The 18,178-nt window shown below is 35.4% G+C and overlaps 2 protein-coding genes across 2 annotated transcripts; both read right to left on the bottom strand.

The window, feature by feature from the left end:
- Positions 1 to 3,570: 3,570 nt before the first annotated feature.
- On the bottom strand, positions 3,571 to 5,702 carry hoxa13b (homeobox A13b). The gene is made up of 2 exons (XM_056763212.1): positions 4,796 to 5,702; positions 3,571 to 4,396 (listed from the first exon to the last, which is right to left on the bottom strand). The coding sequence occupies exons 1-2, from the start codon at positions 5,421 to 5,423 to the stop codon at positions 4,155 to 4,157; spliced, it is 870 nt and encodes a 289-aa protein (XP_056619190.1). The 5' UTR covers positions 5,424 to 5,702; the 3' UTR covers positions 3,571 to 4,154.
- Positions 5,703 to 10,124: 4,422 nt separating this feature from the next.
- On the bottom strand, positions 10,125 to 17,737 carry hibadhb (3-hydroxyisobutyrate dehydrogenase b). The gene is made up of 8 exons (XM_056763211.1): positions 17,627 to 17,737; positions 16,211 to 16,371; positions 15,950 to 16,059; positions 15,080 to 15,201; positions 11,696 to 11,829; positions 11,246 to 11,322; positions 10,950 to 11,106; positions 10,125 to 10,829 (listed from the first exon to the last, which is right to left on the bottom strand). Exons 1-8 carry the CDS (start codon positions 17,694 to 17,696, stop codon positions 10,671 to 10,673), a joined length of 990 nt encoding a protein of 329 aa, XP_056619189.1. The 5' UTR covers positions 17,697 to 17,737; the 3' UTR covers positions 10,125 to 10,670.
- Positions 17,738 to 18,178: the final 441 nt, after the last annotated feature.

Below are 18,178 nucleotides of genomic sequence, written 5' to 3'. Positions count from 1 at the left end.
ACTTTCAATTAAAATATTTTAAATAGATATGCTTTTGAAAATGTGAGAATTATCAATAGATTTAGCGTTATAACAATATTATAACAAGATTTGTTACATCCTATACAGGAGTTACTGTAACTCGGACACGTTCATGTAAAATCTTGCTTAATGCAAAAGTTTATATTTTATTGTAACAATACAATTATTGAATGGAATTTAAGCAAGCTTGAAAAGTTTATATTGATTGCAACAGGAAAGATGTGTTTGTGAATAGAATGAAAAAAAAATGTAGTTTGATGTGAAAATGCTTGATGTTTGAAAATGTGATTTGTCAGCGGTGGGCTATGATAGTTTAAGACATTGATTTCAGTTGCTCTCGGACTGTCTTTTTTATGTGTTTTGTCCCTGTGCATTTATCAATTTAATTCGGTACAACACAATGCTTGAAATATAAACACTATTTGTAGATTAGCTTTTAAAAAATACGTAAGAATCTTTAACCACACTTTAACCACATAAGATGAAGATTATTAGAAACCGTCGATCATTAGATAATATGACAAAACAGAAGTAAATAATAACAAAATAATCACTGCTTTTGTTTAAGACCCGTCACATTGGCTGGAGGAGAACGATGGTGGCAGTGAGCCCATGCAACCCAACCTTTGCTTTGCACTTGTATTGATGCACTCTGACATGTAAATAACTGTTTTACAATATTTTTTTCTCTAGATGTGCAGATCTGTATGAAAACAGAAGAAGTGAATTAAAAACCAAATTGAAACGCAAACCACACTATACAAAAAAATTAACATTTAATTATTATTATTATACACATGTATTATTTAACACTACCCAATCAAAGTACATGTATTAAGTTACACCAACAAACTATGACGTGGATAATGTAGAAATAACCCTAGAGTAAAGAATGCAGAATATCTCTTCTCAATGGCCTTGTACGAGTGGGGTATCTCTTTCGTCCAACATCTTCCGACTTGGAAAATAAATGAAAAAAAAACGTTAATTGGAGAAAATGTTTTTCTAAATTGAAATTTATAATTTATGGGGGAATTATTTAGCTTGAAAACATTTAAATGTTTTAACAAACATCCTCTATTCGTCCCTATTAATATTGAAAACTTATGGAACTGTTCAAGCTAATGTGCAAGCAAGAGTTAATGTAAGCTATTTAAATCAGAGTTTGTCTCCGAAATGTTTTTCACAATAATAGCCTTTATTCCATTTGAACTGAACAGTTTTCATTAGAGTACCGATTTGTATTCTGTAAATGCTTTAAATTGCTTTTGGTTTAACAATAGTATTTAGTGTTTGCAGATATTTCAATTGTAGCTTGGTCAAACAGAGATATAATTGCTAGTTTCATCCTTATGTATAATCGGATAGTAACGCATATACATAGATTTTTATATAATTTCGATGGCTCAAGTTGTCCTTTGACCGATATAAGGCTAAAAGATATAGCATGGGGTAATGCTACACACACATAGGAAAAGCATCTGAATTTAAATTACATAAATAGAAACACACATTTCTTTTTGTGCCTTTAGGTGGCGGCACAGTCCAGCCTGTCTGTATGTTCGAGCAAAAAGGACAATCCCGTCCGTGAACTTCCCTCCCACACTTTCCGTCTGTTCAGACATTTTCGAAACGTCAACTCATAGGCTGCTTTGAGTCTTTCATGATGATGCATTTGTGACGTTATTTAAAAGGCCGCATAACTGAGATATTAGAAAATAATTGTAGCTACTATGACGAAGGTTCAAGTTAGGAAACTTTAGTGGTCTGTTCTTTTAAAAAAGGTGCACCATTTTTGGTTCCCCAAATAACCTTTCAGTCAAATGTTCCTAAAAGATTTAATTCTAACAATTGTATGCTATCTATTGTACACAAAGAAACTTTTTGTTGCATTTTTCTGGATATGAACGTTTCTTTATTGAACACCATAGCAAGAACCATTAAAAAAAAGAATAGAATAGAATAAAACAGATTCTACATTGCGATTTTTTAAATGCACTGTGTCTGTGTGAATTCATCAGCACTAGCACAAAACCTTTAGGCAGATTCATGAGAAATGAATTAACATCAATAAATGTTTTATATTTTTGCAGGTTAAATCACGTATCCAGTAAAAACAGAAAATTGAAATTAGCTGACATATTTGTGAAAATTGAGTTATTCGCCTATTCTTATTCAATTTATTTATATTATGTGATGCTTTTTTCTTTAGGTTTTACGCATGTTGGGACTTTTATCTACAATGCTAATCCTTTGAAGGTTAGTACTACTCAGAAGGCAGACAGAACCTTATAATTCGGTGACAATATCAGAAAACCATTTTGGGGTAATATAATATAAAATATTTCTTAAAAAGCCCCAAGTCTTGATTTCAGTAGATATTTATCATTAGGCCTATGTAGCATTTGAAAAATTATTTCAATATTTTAAAATATATATATATATATATACTCAAAGGTATTGAACAAAAGAAATACAAATAAATACAATTTAACGAAACTAACAGGAAATGTAATTCATCATTCATTGTTTTATTATTTAATTTGTGTATTATATTGCTTTAATCTAATCTGACGATGAGATACTAAAACATCCGCTGTAAATCATCTTAATAATATATATATATATTAATAAATTTGTATTCGAATGATTGACAACTGACTTTAATCGGAACTTTACACAATATGGCCCGGTTTCATTCGGTTTTTTAATACAGTTGAATTAAGATAATTATGTTGCTTTAACAAAAATCCCTTAAAATAATACATTGCTGTTCTGCATCTTGAGACAAAACAATGAAACTAACATATTTTAAGATATTTCTTGGCAAGTTATATTCAGTTATGTCAGGTCAAACATTCATTTTAGTCTGGGATAGCCTTAAACTATCTCTGTGAAACCAGGCTTATGTTTTTTATTTGTTGTTTGTGTGTTCTATATAATAAATAAATAAAATGTGTAAATTAAAATGTTTTTAATTCTGTCGCTCTCTCTCTCTCTCTCTCTCTCTCTCTGTGCCTATGGATCCAATGTGAAACTATTGCTATTTTCAGCTATTTATGTTTGCGAAAAGCGAGAGTAGCCAGTGACATATTGTCTGATAACAAAATATATGGATTTCCCGGTTTTCCATGTAAGAAAAGACAAGAAGTTTTTTGACCATACATGTGTAAGGAAATTTGACCAAACCTTGATGAAATTGCAATGACCCCTATGTGACACTAGATGGAAGCACCATGAAGCACATAGAAAACGTAAAAAAAACTACAAAACGTTTTGAATTAAGGAAGGTGATTTGGTGAGAACAAATTACACAAAAAATAAAAAATAAACAAATAAAATATTAATTACAAATATCACTAGTTTATCTTTTTACCAGAAAAGATAACAGCTGCGATATTTTTTGTTTTAGCCCAATGTTTTACTCTGAACATCCACGTATGAAATTGTAGGCTAACTATGAAACAATATATAAATTAGACTATTTGTTCTAAATAGTAAAATTCAGACTACGTTAAATAATTAAAAAAATAAAGATGTAAATATGTATCACTTGATGTCGGAAGTTTTATTTGCATATTATCTGCAATAACACATGGGAAATCGTATATTTCGCAAGTTGCCTGTAAGCGGCTGTTTATTTACAAATATACTGGTTAAAAGGAGAAATGTGGTTTGGGTCATTTTTTGTGTACAAGAATTTACATTCTTGATTCATTATTTAGCGAAGCATGCAAGTCCACAGATTCAAATGTACAGTTGTGTTTTCTACTTTGTGTAAATGACCTGTGTTTTAATACAATATATAAGTTGCCATGGTTTGACTGTTTACTTAAATTACTTAAACGTGTTGAAAGTAGTTTACATTCCTTTCAAGTCCTTTTTAAAGACATTATAGATAAAATGAAATAAAAAAGTGGTGAATGTGTTGTGTGTACATTGTCCCGACCAGCTTCTTGTGCCTCATGTCAAGGTCGTTTCAGTCTGCACAGGGAAGTAAAATATTATTTACTCCTGTTCATCTCTGCCATGACGTGGAACCGATGATGGAATGGGTTTTACAATAAATAATGTTGAAGGTCCTTCTTCCATTTATACCCATTTGGTATTTCAGTTTTAACGTGTTTCAAACCTTAACTGATACCCTTGTACTTGTTGACCACTTTCTTTTCTTTCACCCGCCTGTTTTGAAACCAGATGGTCACTTGTCGTTCGGTCAGGTTTGTGTGAGCAGATATCCTTCTTCGTTTGTCCTTAGTGATGAACTTATTTGTGGCGTATTCTCGTTCTAGTTCCTTTAATTGAACTTTGGTGTAAGGAACCCGCTTCTTTCTCCCTCGACGAACTGAAGCTCCATCGGCACCCGACACATTATCTGAGGGACAGATCAAATCTAAAATAAGGCTGGTTGCAAAAGACATCGAAGTGGAAATAATGTTAAACACTCAAATGTCAAACGCAAATTTTCAATATCTAAACCAGAAAAAAAGGTTGGCTTCCTGAAAATTATACAAAAACAAAACGACGAAACATTGTTTAACGCAAGTACATTTTTATTATAATTGAAATAACCATAAGAAGTAGCAATAACGTATAAATTAGTTTTCTTATGAGTAGAATTACTACTAAACGCTTTTTACAAAACTCTGTTTTAATAACAAGATTTTTTTTGCTAGAGGCCTGAATTTACGCAGACTGAACGTTTCTTTCTGAAATTCCTCAGGTACCCAATAAATCAGATAAGGTAGAGGATTTGGGGCATACGTAGTTTTACCTTGAATAGACGATTTCCACAGGCTATTGGACTGCGTTTGGTCTTTTGGGCAGTACACCGGACTGCTCCATCCGTTCGTAATAGCCCAGGGTTGGTACGTCTCAACAGGCAGAAGAGATTCGTGTCTTGGTTCTGCAGGAGCGCTCAGAGTTGGTACGACCGGCACATCAAGGTAACTCGGTACAGGTTGATAAGGGCCAGAAGAATAACCCTGGTAGAATGCAAATTCCTTAGCACGAGAAGGGAACTCCTCTCCAGTAACAGACGTGTCCATGTATTTTTCCCCATAGGTGGAGGGCTGCGTACAGGACTTGGGCATCCTACATTGGTAGTAGCTGCCGCCAAAATATCCATAGGGCAATGAAGCGCTTGGTGAATTCTGCACAGCCGAGCAGGGACTGCATTGTTTGACAGGTTCCCCCATTCCCGACCCTGGCACCTCACTCGACGTATAGGTTGTGCCCGGGGCCAAAGAAGACGGATGAGCAATTAGATTCCTGCACTGATTTGCAGCGAAATTGCCTCCCACGAATCCTTCCATGTTTTTGTTCATATCGTCCAAGCCGTTTTCATAAAGAAACATCACCGGGTCAATCCAGCGAGAATGGAGGAGTAAAGACGCTGTCATAGCACGCCCTACATGGAGCCTAGCAGCTCTTTTAGAATTCCCAAAGACTGAAAGAGCAGCCGTGAATCTGGTAACAGATACCCATGCGCCCTCTGTGCGCGTCCAGCTCCAAATGTTATTGGACGAGCCGAGACACGTGACATGCAAAGAGGCAGATAAACGTCTAAACTGGAGATAGCGCCGATCAAGCAAGACTAATATACTGCATTCAACTAAAAACAAAGTTAAAGGGTTTTTGGTCAAAAATAGATATAACGATTTTGGTGAATAGCTGTCTCCTTATGGAGAAACCAAGTTGCACCCCGTTGCGCAATAGATTGCCATAATGAAGTTGTAGACATTCACTTTAATACTAATTGAATATTCGGAAAATATAGGCTACTATAAAAAATATTACGTTGAAAATACAATCCGCCTAAAACTTTTTGGGGTCTTAAACCGCACGATTTCACCTTACATTTAGGCGAAGTATTTATTTGTTTTGAAATGTTATAGTTATTTCCAGTACTTTGTCCAACAAGACATCTGATTAAGTAAAAACACGCTTTAAAAAAAGCAACAAAAACTTGTACGATTGGCCATTTTCTCGATTTTAACGTTACGTTGCTAAATTGCTAATTGCGCAGTTGCAATTGTTGAAATACAACCAATTATACGTTATGAAAATTATTATCATTTAATTATAGAATATGGCTAGAAATCCAGCTCACAATTTGGCAAGACTCGTTTACATTTGAGTTACACACTGCTTGAGGCCAAGGTCAAGTTGAAAGTTGCTGTCTAGCCAGGGCCCTTGTTGTCATTGAATGCTAGACCGTCTGGCAGGAAACGACCAAATCTCCGGCTGTATTGTAAAGAGGAGCACAAATACTCTTCAGGTATTACACTTCTTGTGTTGCCACAGATTCAGCATGAGATTCTCTTGATCTTGTTTTTATTACAGCTGTAATTTTTAGGTCGGGCACTTGTGTAATTGAAGAGACGGTTTAGACAAAAGATATCTGTTTAAAACATCGGATTTAAAAAAGTATTTCATTAAATCGTTTTATTTTATAAAATTGTTGTATATTACATAGTTTTACATTTTAAATGTTTTAACGTTAAGTAATACGAATTTAACAAAGATGACCATAAGGTTCGAGGACACGTTATCTAGTAAAATTCAAATCTATAAACATATCATCGTTTTTTTTATAAATTTATATGATATTATATTATAAGTTAAAGAATTTATTTATTGTGGAATTATTTTTTTAAATCCATTGAATAATATGTTTAACTGACGTGTCCTGTTTGGGGCCTGAGACAGCTTTTAATAGGTCTCTTTCAGATTGAAAATCTATACTGAAAACTGTCTGTTGGGTTTAAATTGGATTAAATAAAAAAAAGATTTGTATTTTGAAGAGAAAATAACATATGTTATTGCGTTGATAATTATATATCCGAAATGACGTAGTAACGAGTGGAAAGTAAATGTTTAGCTACCGATGGGCGGCCGTTACATACGCTCACCAACCAGCAGAGAACACAGGAAATAATGTCGCTGGTGGCTTGGAAACACATGCATGTTTAGACTCCAAGCCCTTTTTGATCTTTTTAAAGTTTATCCAGCTTCTCGAGTTTCGTATTCCAGTTGCAACTGCGTAAAAGATAAAGTCAACAATATAACAATTGTAGCATGGTGCACATGACAAAGATAATACACTGCACTGCTAAAATCACCTCGCCTCGATAGTCACATGATGGGAGAATCGATTCCTCAATGGTCCTTTATCACTGGGAGAAACGATGGATGTTCAGATTTGACGTGATCTGTATTCGTAGGCCTACATTAATTAGAATCCTTAAGAGTAAATAATACATGTATATTCATTTATTTAGATATATGTGGTTAAATATACATTGTTAGAGATATATTCATGCTTTACTACTGTGATTAGCTTGTAAATTAAAAACATTTCTGAAAAATTGTTGGCGTATATATGTTGCAAATTGGCGAAGTACATGCGTCAAATATCCAGACACGAATCGATACAGTCAAATCTAGCCATTATTAATAATAGCACACTGCACATTTTTGTGCAAATTAAGTTGTTAAAATGAAAAAACTATTGTCAAAATGAATTTGTGGCGCATTTTTATAAACCTACAATTACTGTATAATCTGGTACTTTGAGGTGGGCTATAAAGAAGGTGAAAAACATTGACAAATAAAATCGGAAATGGTGTTGAAAATGGTATTGTGCAATTTGCAGGGATAGGATTTACCTGCGATTTAAATGATCAGACTTAAAAACTATTAATTGAACGACTGTCCATTGCTTATTTATTGTCATGTAAAAAAGACAATTCAAATTGAATAAAACACTGTCTTTTTATATTCATTTTCAATTAACCATTATGAATCATCTAATAAGAGACACACGAGAACAATGCACATCACACTCGTTATTGCGACCAACATGACTGATGTTGTATAGGCCTTAAATATGTTTAGATCACAAGTGTATTTAACAAGAGATCAAATATTTGGGAAAGGTATTTCAATTCCAGATATGAAGACTATTATGTTATATTGTGTAATATAATGCCTTTAGATCAAATCGTCATGAAAGAACATATTGTGCCATTTTAAATACATTTTTTTAAGTGTATTCAATTGATTAGAAGTGGACTGAACTCCGTTTTCATTTTCACTGCTGATAAAATGCTGCCAGACACATTTTTTTTGTTATTATAAAATCCTAACAAATTTACAGAAGACAAAACCTTAATCTATTCAAAATTGTATTTGTAATTTTATATTTATTATTGCTAAGAAAATGTTGCATCGCTGCAGTGAAATATTATAGACAAAGCCTTTTGCACAATTAATAATACAAATTATTTAAATAAAATCTAAACGCCATCAGAGGTAACTTTTACATTGAAGCTGTGCAGTTTTAACAGTTTTGTTATACACATGCGATTTATCGATATTCAAAAATCGTGGCCTAAATATTATTTTTATTTCCAGCCTATATTGCACAAATAAACATTATACCATCAGAGAAAATATTAGCCCAAAGCAGCCTTTATTTTACAAACTTAATTTTTTATTTAAGTCTTAACAATTTGAATGGAAAAGTTATTTGCTAAACAATTTTACATAGAGAAACGTTTTAAATATGTCTACCCTACGCACTGAACTAAGCTAAATGTGTACAGTGTGTGCATTATGTTTTATTTCTCAGACTTAGTTATGCATGTTTTGAAAATTCGGAGAGTGAGGTAGTAGTTGGCATGCTTTATCTCGTTAGGTAATTTAACATTACGCAGGAGGAAAATATAAGTACACTCATATTTCGACCACACCTGGATCTCGTGTCAGAGTGTGCATCTAACGGACGTTCCGACGTTTCTACCACATGAGGAAGACAATTAGGCTCCATCAAAGAATGTGTTAAATAGGTGTTTGAGCGCTGTTGCTCGGATTTTTAACGTGGCAACAACACCGGAAGATAAACGAGAATTTAACTTGGAAATGCCTTTGGTGATTTCACAAAATAAACAATCGAAATGAAATAAACAATTAAAATAAATGAAACAAAATTAGCGTGATTAATTCGGAAATTTGTATGAATTAGCTGTTGAAATAATGCTAATGTATAAAATACAGTACATTTGATGTAAATGTACACTGTAAGTAAATGGAAAGCGCGGAGTCTGGTGTTTAATAGCTTCTGTACAATACTAAGTTCAATTAAGGTAGTTAACATTTGACGTGTAATATACATATTTCGGACCTTAAACAAAGGGGTAAAAATATAAATGAATTAAATAAATCAATGTTTAATTCTCAAACCAATCTGTAATGGATGCTGCCGACCAGCGAACGAAAAAAGAGAGGAAAAGACGATACAGATTTGACTGAAACACTTAATGCGCAAAACTAGAATGCCTTGGGCTTTACCTTTGAAACAAAGACGAATACAGGAACTGACTTTAGATGTTTCAGTGACTAGTACATTTCATGCATTAAACCAGAATGGGACATTCAGCGATGTCTGTAGTCTAGCTACACCCCCATGGTCCTGTTTGTAAGACCTGTCAACTAGATAACAACACAGCATTCATGCCTCTGTCCTTAATGGACTTTTTATGGGTTTGTCCGGTGATCATGTGACCTCTTTCATTATGGCCTCTCTGTAGCTCTTCGGTAGGTAGATCAGAAACAGACTTGATTTTCCCTTGTTTTGGAAACCAGGAGAACAAGATCGAGTGTGACCAGAGGAAGAGAAGGACTGTAGGAGACACAATGACATGGAGGAATACAAACAGACAGAGGGAGTAAAGCTATGGTAAGTGAGAAGAGTGAGTGGAAAGGGCATCAGGACAATACTGAATGGAAATTCTAAGTGAGAGTGAAATGTTGTGGAGACAGTCCTGTTTAAGTCCCTTATAGTGTACATCTTTATTACATTATTTACTTCAAGCATGCTGGGTCCCCCAAGGAGCTCTGGTTACCTATTTGTGGACCTTAAAATATGCAGGGTCCCAATCTTCTCACCAGATAGCAACATTTAATTGGGCTGAGCTAGAAAAACACGGCCAAGGCTGATCTTAGCACTGACCATACCAAATCTATATTCATATTGTTAAGAACAATTACAATTTATGTACAATTGAAACTCCTTTTGCACAATAATTTTACAACAGAGCTTCAGATTTCTCCTGTCCTTTAATTTCTACTTATTTTTTTTTACATGAATATGACATGTTGACCATTCAGTCTGAACTGCGACTCACAAGACACCCACATTAACATTTTAAAAAGTGAGTTTTACTAATAGAAGAGTTTTAAAGAAGTGAAACTGCTGGTCTGGTCAGGTGTTTGTGGTTCGTGAAGATGAAATAAAACATTATTATGACAAAAAACTATTATGATGCATTATCATCATAGTAACATATTGTTAGTCTACAGAACACCCTCAAAGGCAAAAACAGTCAGAAAAATAAGTCTAAAAATTCACAGCATGTAAATTGATTGGTGGATTACTACACGTGTAACATCGGGGATCGTGGCCTGTCAAATAAACCCTAAACACATGCTCTCTCTCGTACAGACACGTGCATTCATTCATCAATTCAGTCTCCCTGCACATTGATGCCAAACGTATCACACTGGTCAATTTTTTCAAAAGACAGGTCATGTGCAAGGCAGGCAGTGCTGTGTAAGGCTGTGAAAGGGGCACAGAGGGTTGACATCTATTGTCCCTCCTCATCACGAAGGAACTGGAAGACAGAGGAGAAGTCTTTGCTGGCATAGCCACGTGCGCACATCATTCGGTAAATCTGATGGGCAAGAGAGCCCAGCGGCACTGGTGTCTTTGTGTTGGTTGCTGTATTCTGTGCAAGTCCAAGATCCTGAGGATAAATGGCAGATACCCATTATATAATCTATTTCCATAAACTATATAGTTTATAATCCAATTTGTAACTTCGAGAAAGAGTTGTGAGAAACTGTGAAAAACACAAAGTGCAAACCTTAGCCATTAGTGTAGTTCCAAAGCCGCCTTGATAGTTGTTTGCTGAGGGCACTCCCTCCATCACACCCGGGACAGGGTTGTATGTATCGCTTGACCAACATCTCCCAGAACTCATGTTCAATATCTTGGCTAGAAGTTTTGGGTCAAGCCCTAATCTGTCATGCACAAAGAAATCATTTTTCAAGAGAGTAAAGTCAAAAGTGGAATCTGTGATCAGTAACCAAAGGAAAAAAATGTGCTGAAAATCTGGTTAGTTGAGCAAATTATTTACTATCATTATCATGCGAAATGCACCTGATGCCCAAGTTCATGGTCTCTGCTGTTCCAATCATCCCAATGGCCAGCAGCATGTTGTTGCAGATTTTAGCTGCCTGCAAACAAGCCAGAAAGGTAAAATGTAAAATAGCACCTTGAAGGCATAGTTCACCCAAAAAAGAAATTCTATCATTTACTCAACCTCTTTTCATTTCAAAACTGTGTGACTTTATTTCTTCTGTAGAACACAAAAGGAGATATTTTGAAGAATGTTGGTAACCGAACAACAATGGTGTACATTGACTTGAACTGGTTTTGTGTCAATACTATAGAAGTCAAATGGCACCGACGTTGTCTTTAAAATATCGGCTTTTGTGTTCTGCAGAAGAAAATCATACAGGTTTGAAATGATGACAGAATTTTCATTTTCGGGTGAACTATCCCTTTAACAAGAATAGAACTGCATTTAAATGGACATTCAATCCGTACCTGCCCTGTGCCGACCTGGCCACAGTAAACAACATTGGCGCCCATACAGGTCAGAAGCTCCTTGGCCGCGTTGAACTCGGCCTCAGGCCCACCCACCATAAAGGTGAGCTTACCAGAAGTAGCAGCACCAACACCTGAGAAAATAAAGAAATTGAGGAAGATCAAACAAAAATAATTTCAGGTACATTGGTCACATTAGGCTGAAAGACGAGTTCAAGTTCTGCAAGACAATAACAATAGGAACAAAAGTTTCGTAAAGGGTCAATTACTCATTGTGTATCTGTAGGGAACAAATCAGAGAATGAATGGGAGATCAAAAATCACAACAAACATTCGTTTGTCACATTCGTCGTACCTGTTTGAAGCTGTGTCAACAGAACATTGAGGCGATTTTGCGTCTTCAAAATCAAAATGCTGTAATTATTGTTAGAGGGGAAAGTTCTATAAATACACAAGCACTTCACCATCTGCTCTGCTGTGAACACAGACAGGCATGACGTCAGGACCAGTTTGTTGTGGCTCGAGTTTCATTAAGCCTCCTTCACAGGCACTAACATGGAGCTGGGAATAATGTCTGGAGTGTCTAAGTAAAGAGAATGAGCAGGTCTGTGGATTTCTTATGACCGTTTCTAAAACCAAGAGCTGGTCCAGCGGTATGTAAGCCAAACCCCACTGACGCATATGAACTGGGAGAGGCAACAATTTAAGGAAAGCAAACTAGAAGCACATTGTTTTTTATATGCCCAAAGACCAGAGGGAACAACTTCCTGATTACAAAGGAGCTTCACCATAAAGCGCAAACGGGCTGCTGACTGAGTTAAACATTCCTTGCTACATTACAACACGGGGCGGTTTTCACACCTCGAGACTTTGTAAGAGACACACAGATTGAGAATGATCATGAGAACATGTTGAATGATCATTAATATATACATTTTCTGACAATTCAAGGTATATTGATGTCTCAAAATTAACAATATATTAAATCATGTAACATCACAAATCACATGGAAAATATATCCAACAAGGTTTTACCAGTTTCGCTTTACACTTGTCACTACTGATCCTGCAGAGTGCAACTGATAAATATATAGTTTTGAGCACTTTGCTATGTCATTCAAAACATGCTTGCTACTAAAATGTGGAAACAGCGGCAAAGATCAAGAACTAATTCAGGAATGGCTCTTGTGCTTTAATCTGCCCCAGTCAAACTCATTGAGGAGAGCTGAGTAGCTTTAATCCAGTGCAGTGGGAGGGAAGCTAAAGACATAAATCTCCACTAATCTACTGGACTATGTCGTAAAAACGTGGTTGAAAAGCTCAAAGAAGCGGGTCTTATTAGGTTTAAAATCGTGTTTCAAATGCAGGCCAAACTGTGTGCGGGGAAATGAAACTCTGTCACCGTGAAACATTCGCTGTCCTGTTTTATCCTCCCCCCACAGTCAAAGCAAACCTCAATCCTGCAAAGAGAAGTCAGGGCATGCTTAGTATTGGCATTAGAGCCCTTTTCTTTTCTACTGTGCTCAGCCGGCAGATCTGGCTGCATTTCCACTGACTAGTTAATTAATAATTCTTAAGTAACTTCATAATCTGCCTACAAGTAAACATGCTGCAGCACGGCTGTTTTATTTAATTAAGACACCATTATTATTTTCAGTTTTTTTAGAATTTACTATTTATAGGTACGTGTTTTGGTAGTGTTCTTTTCAGTTTCAGTTTTTAGAAATGCTGATTAAATGAAAACTCCAAATGTTCTCAAGTTTTGCTGTGGATGTAGATTATGGCAATTAATAGATATTTAATCTTTGTTTTATGTTTTGTATAGATGAGGAAAATAATTCTTACATGTTTTGAGAACAGATTTTAACAACCAAATTAACTAGCTCATGGTAACATTAAGATGATAAATTTTGACGAATAAAGTGTTACAGAATGGGCACTTGTTCTACCAGGATTGAGGCCCGTGGAAAAATGGAATGTCTGTACATAAAGTAATGGAAGTGTGTACTTTTGAGTTGATAATATAGAATGAACAGGTCTTGACCATGACAGTCCAAAAACAAGACGCATAACGGGCATGTGTAACAACTCATGTCAAAGAAAATGGAATAATGAATGCTTGTTTTTCAAAGTTTAGACCTAGTTCTAACCAGACCCTGATCTTATATAGTTTCAGACCGATGGCAGAACATCGGATGAAGAAAGCACTCTTTTCTGGAAACACTTCAGCACGGTCGAAGTCGTCAATGGAAACAACACGATTCCTTCTGATGGAAGTAAGCTCTCATGTTTACATCAGTTGCAATAAGAGTTTATCACGATCGACTAAACGCATAATTCTTATAAGTATGCGAAGATCACGGCATAAACTTTATCAATGTTGTTAATGTTAACTTTTGACACGTTCGTGAATGTACACTGGTCTGTTACTGTGGGGACATTTCCACGCCACAAAACAAAACTTGATTGGTTGTTTTACGTGTCAGTCAAATGGCCTCCTGGAAAAAGAAAGCGGCCAAAGTTCCCAGACCTTCCGTATAAGGGTCGGTCTACCCAAGACTAGATCTTAAATAAAAGGCTTCTAAAAGATGATACATAGGAGTTCACTCCATTGGACCACTGATGAGCACTTGTTTCCATTTCTAGGTCACAAGATCAATTCCCAGATGCTGGCATTTGATTTAGTCTATAACTCAAAACATCCACACCAATGGCTGGATTAAGAAAATGGACTAAATGAGACTGGTCATAAAACCGAGTGCTATCTAGAACCTTCAAATCACCAATTGCAGAGAGATAAGACAGTCTCATAAGGGTAGAAATGGTGTACTCATATTCAAATTTTCTTCTTAGAATGATTCTCTCTGTCAACATAATGAACAAAAAACTGTGATTGCTCAAAATTCTTTAACAGATGAAATTATAATATAGACCTCCAATCTACACTATTGCCACATAGTAGCTAAAGTAAACAACAGCAGCTAGAGTGAACAACACTTCTTTCGGCATGACAGGGACAAATAAAATAGTTGCAATCAAACATGGATTTTAATGTGAAACTCGAATTCTACTTACATAATACAAAAAGCTGGGATTGCAAAAGCCACACTGCTTGAACTGAGGCCAAAGTTAAAAAAAAAAGTGTAGATCTTACTGTACAGCAGCTAGTATTGGAACAAACTATGGGCATGATTTATGAAACCTTTAAAACATGTGTTAGCAAACTGCCGTGTTATCTACAGCTCAACGTGTGGTTTGAGTTCAGGCAGGACAGTTTTCAAATTTCTAAGCATTTCAGCAGCCCACATCAGTTACTTAGTTCTGGTTGCCCAATACATTTGAGTTAAAACGAGAATTCTCGATTTTGTCACTTCAGGCTCTCACCTCCAGACACTGGGGCATCCATGAACACAGCCCCCATTTTCTCTGCGGCAACTGCCATCTCCTTGGACACAGCTGGATCAATAGTGCTGGAATCAATGAGGAGAGATCCTTTTTTCACTTTCCTGTTGAGTAAAAACATAAGGTTACATTTGATATATCTTTAATTACTGACTAAATAAAACGTGTTAACACATCTAAACACTTTAAACTGGGGTTGTTAACAATTAATCAATGTTTGACTTATTGATCATTATAATTTAATTTATTAAACTTAGTAAATTTAAATCAATCAACTTATACTTAAATGCAATAAGTCATCATATGAGCTCTGAACTACATATCGAACACTAAAGTCCAATATTTTTCTCACATAAATTAATAGATCAATAATTTTAAGATAATCAATGAATAATATTCTTGCAAATGCACAACCCTACTGTAACAGTTGTCTATGTACTCCAAACTAGAAAGTTACATTAAAGTGAAAGTTCACCCAAAAATGAAAATACTGTCATATTTTACTCACTCTCTTTTCATTTCAAACAATGATGTCTTTCTTTCTCATGTGAAAGACAAAACAAGATATTTAAAAGAATGTTGAACCTAACAGCACTGGGCCTTCACTTCTATTGTATGGACACAAAACAGATGCGGGTGAAAGGGGGCCAGTTAACAACATTCTTCAAAATATCTTCTTTTGTGGTCTGCGTAAGAAAGAAAGTCATACAGGTTTGAAATGACAAGAGGGTGAGTAAATGATGAGGGAATTTTTTGGGGGTGAACCATCACTTTAACTTTGGATTAAGCAAAGTATTGAACATATTGCCATTATTAAAATGATATCCTCAAAAACAGGAAAGATATCCTTACTTCAGAATGCCATTTGGGCCTGTATACACATCTATAACATTAGGGCTAGATGGAAGCATTGTTATGATGCGATCTGCCTTGTCTGCCACATCTGCAGGGTTGTCCAGAATCTATGACCAGAGGCAACAGGAAAGAGTAAGAACAACTACAAAATGTCAATACACATTAATAATAAACACAAGACTAAATAATTTAAAGCATGTATACTAAGATGTTAACCATGGGTCAAAAGTGACACTGTTTTATGTCTGTTATCCTGACCTGAGCTCCAAGTTCCTGTAGCTCTTTGCAGGACTCTGGAAATACATCCGAGGCTATCACTGGATATCCATGTTTCATGAGGTTTTTTGCCATTGGGTTTCCCATATTCCCCAGGCCAATGAAGCCCACCTGTGTTTTAGAAGCCATGGACCTGATAGATACTAGAATAGACATAATTTAAGTCAAATTTATGGTTTCATGTTGGACATTTCCCACAATGACATCCTGAAGATCTAAGATCTTGTCCCGTCTCGATTGCTCTATTCATAACCAGTAAGCAAAGACACAACAGCTAATAACATCACCTCAACGTGTTTCCTGTGACCGCTTGTGATTGGAATCTGAGGGACTAATCTACATACATACAATGAATGTATTAATTTTGGTAGATATAAATAGTTTGTATTTGCATTTTTCCTATTCTACAAAGAGGTAATGCACTGTATGGCTTACGAACGGAAAATATTTATTGCCCGGTTCTGTCCTGCATCTTTCACTAAACACAAGTGGACAGTAGGGTTGAATATCGAAAAAACGGAATCGTTTAAGTATCGGAATCGATGGCTAGGAATCGGATACTTGAAACTAAAATTTAAATTCCTCTTTTTTATTCATTTATGCATATTTTCAGAAATGTGCATGTGCTATCTAGTGATAAAGCACAGGAGCAACAAATTGACCATAGTTTCATTATATTACCCACTGTTTAAACATGATGTAGTCAAGCTATGGTTACACAAATTGTAATAAATCACACAAAACATGGTAGATTTGTGTGTATATATATAAAACCAGTCAACAAGCAGGCTAAATGACCATAGTGGTTGATATCTAAATGATTTACTTTAACTGTGGAGATTGAAGCTTGGAACCAATAAGAATCGAAATCGATTAGCAGAATCGGAATCTTTCAAATTCAAACTATACCCAAAACTAGTGGACAGTGATAAAAGTGCATGTCTCTTTTTTAATAAATACAAATCTATACTTGAGATTAAAATTAAATTAAGATCAATTGGATTGTATCAAATAATTATTACAAAGAAAAATAAAACGTCACCCATCGCAAATTTGTTTTGAATTTCTTTTATTTTAATTGCCTTGTTCTATTAGATAGCAGTCTAGCCATGAAACATGATGCTTGATCACATTTCGCTCTCGCATCGACTTGTAAGCAATGAAACAATCTCACAATCCCCCTTAATTCAATGCAAAGACAGCTCAGTACAACGTGACAACTGTGTCTATTTGTATTACGGACTGACTGACCACACGACTTTGACTTTAGCCTGATGGCTATTACCGAGCGCTCAGAATGCATTCTATCAGAAGCTTCCTTGCATAGCAAATATGCAAGCGCAATAGCAACTACAGAGAGAAACATGATAATAAAAGTTAACATTAGAAACACGTTACCCTGCACCGCGTTGACATGGTTATGCCACTTTCCCATTAGGCAACGCGAGACCCTTAACAGAACAGCCATACTGCTTCGCTCGCTGTGACCTACGACTTACAAGTGACGGCATTGGGTGATTGATGATTGACATATTTTTCCTCCATTCGTTTCATTCAATGTGGAGCCGTTTATCCAATGGCTTTCAAAAGAAGGCGGGATATCCTGGAAGTCTCCATTATTACGTTACAATAATAATAAAGGGTTATGTGATTTCTTTGTATGAAGATCTCACAGTCTTTGCTCATTATTCTTATTAATAATATTTTATTAATATAATTTAGTTAAACATTTAATGGTCTTTACGTATTTTAGTTTTTGCCAAATTCAAAGCAGATGTGACAGACACATTTCCGTTGGACCCAAATTGATCTTATATATTTTTTTTATTTATCTATAATAACACACAGATCGTGCTCTGTGTTAAGTTATGTTATGTTATGTTATGTTATTTTATGTTATGTTCCCAACACGACCACTTTTCAAACGCAAGTATTATATCTAAGTTATGG

The sequence above is a fragment of the Triplophysa dalaica genome, chromosome 12 (assembly GCF_015846415.1).
Source record: "Triplophysa dalaica isolate WHDGS20190420 chromosome 12, ASM1584641v1, whole genome shotgun sequence".
Taxonomy (NCBI): Eukaryota; Metazoa; Chordata; class Actinopteri; order Cypriniformes; family Nemacheilidae; genus Triplophysa; species Triplophysa dalaica.
The sequence above is the reverse complement of the archived record's forward strand: the minus strand, read 5'-3'. Positions and strand labels throughout refer to the sequence as shown.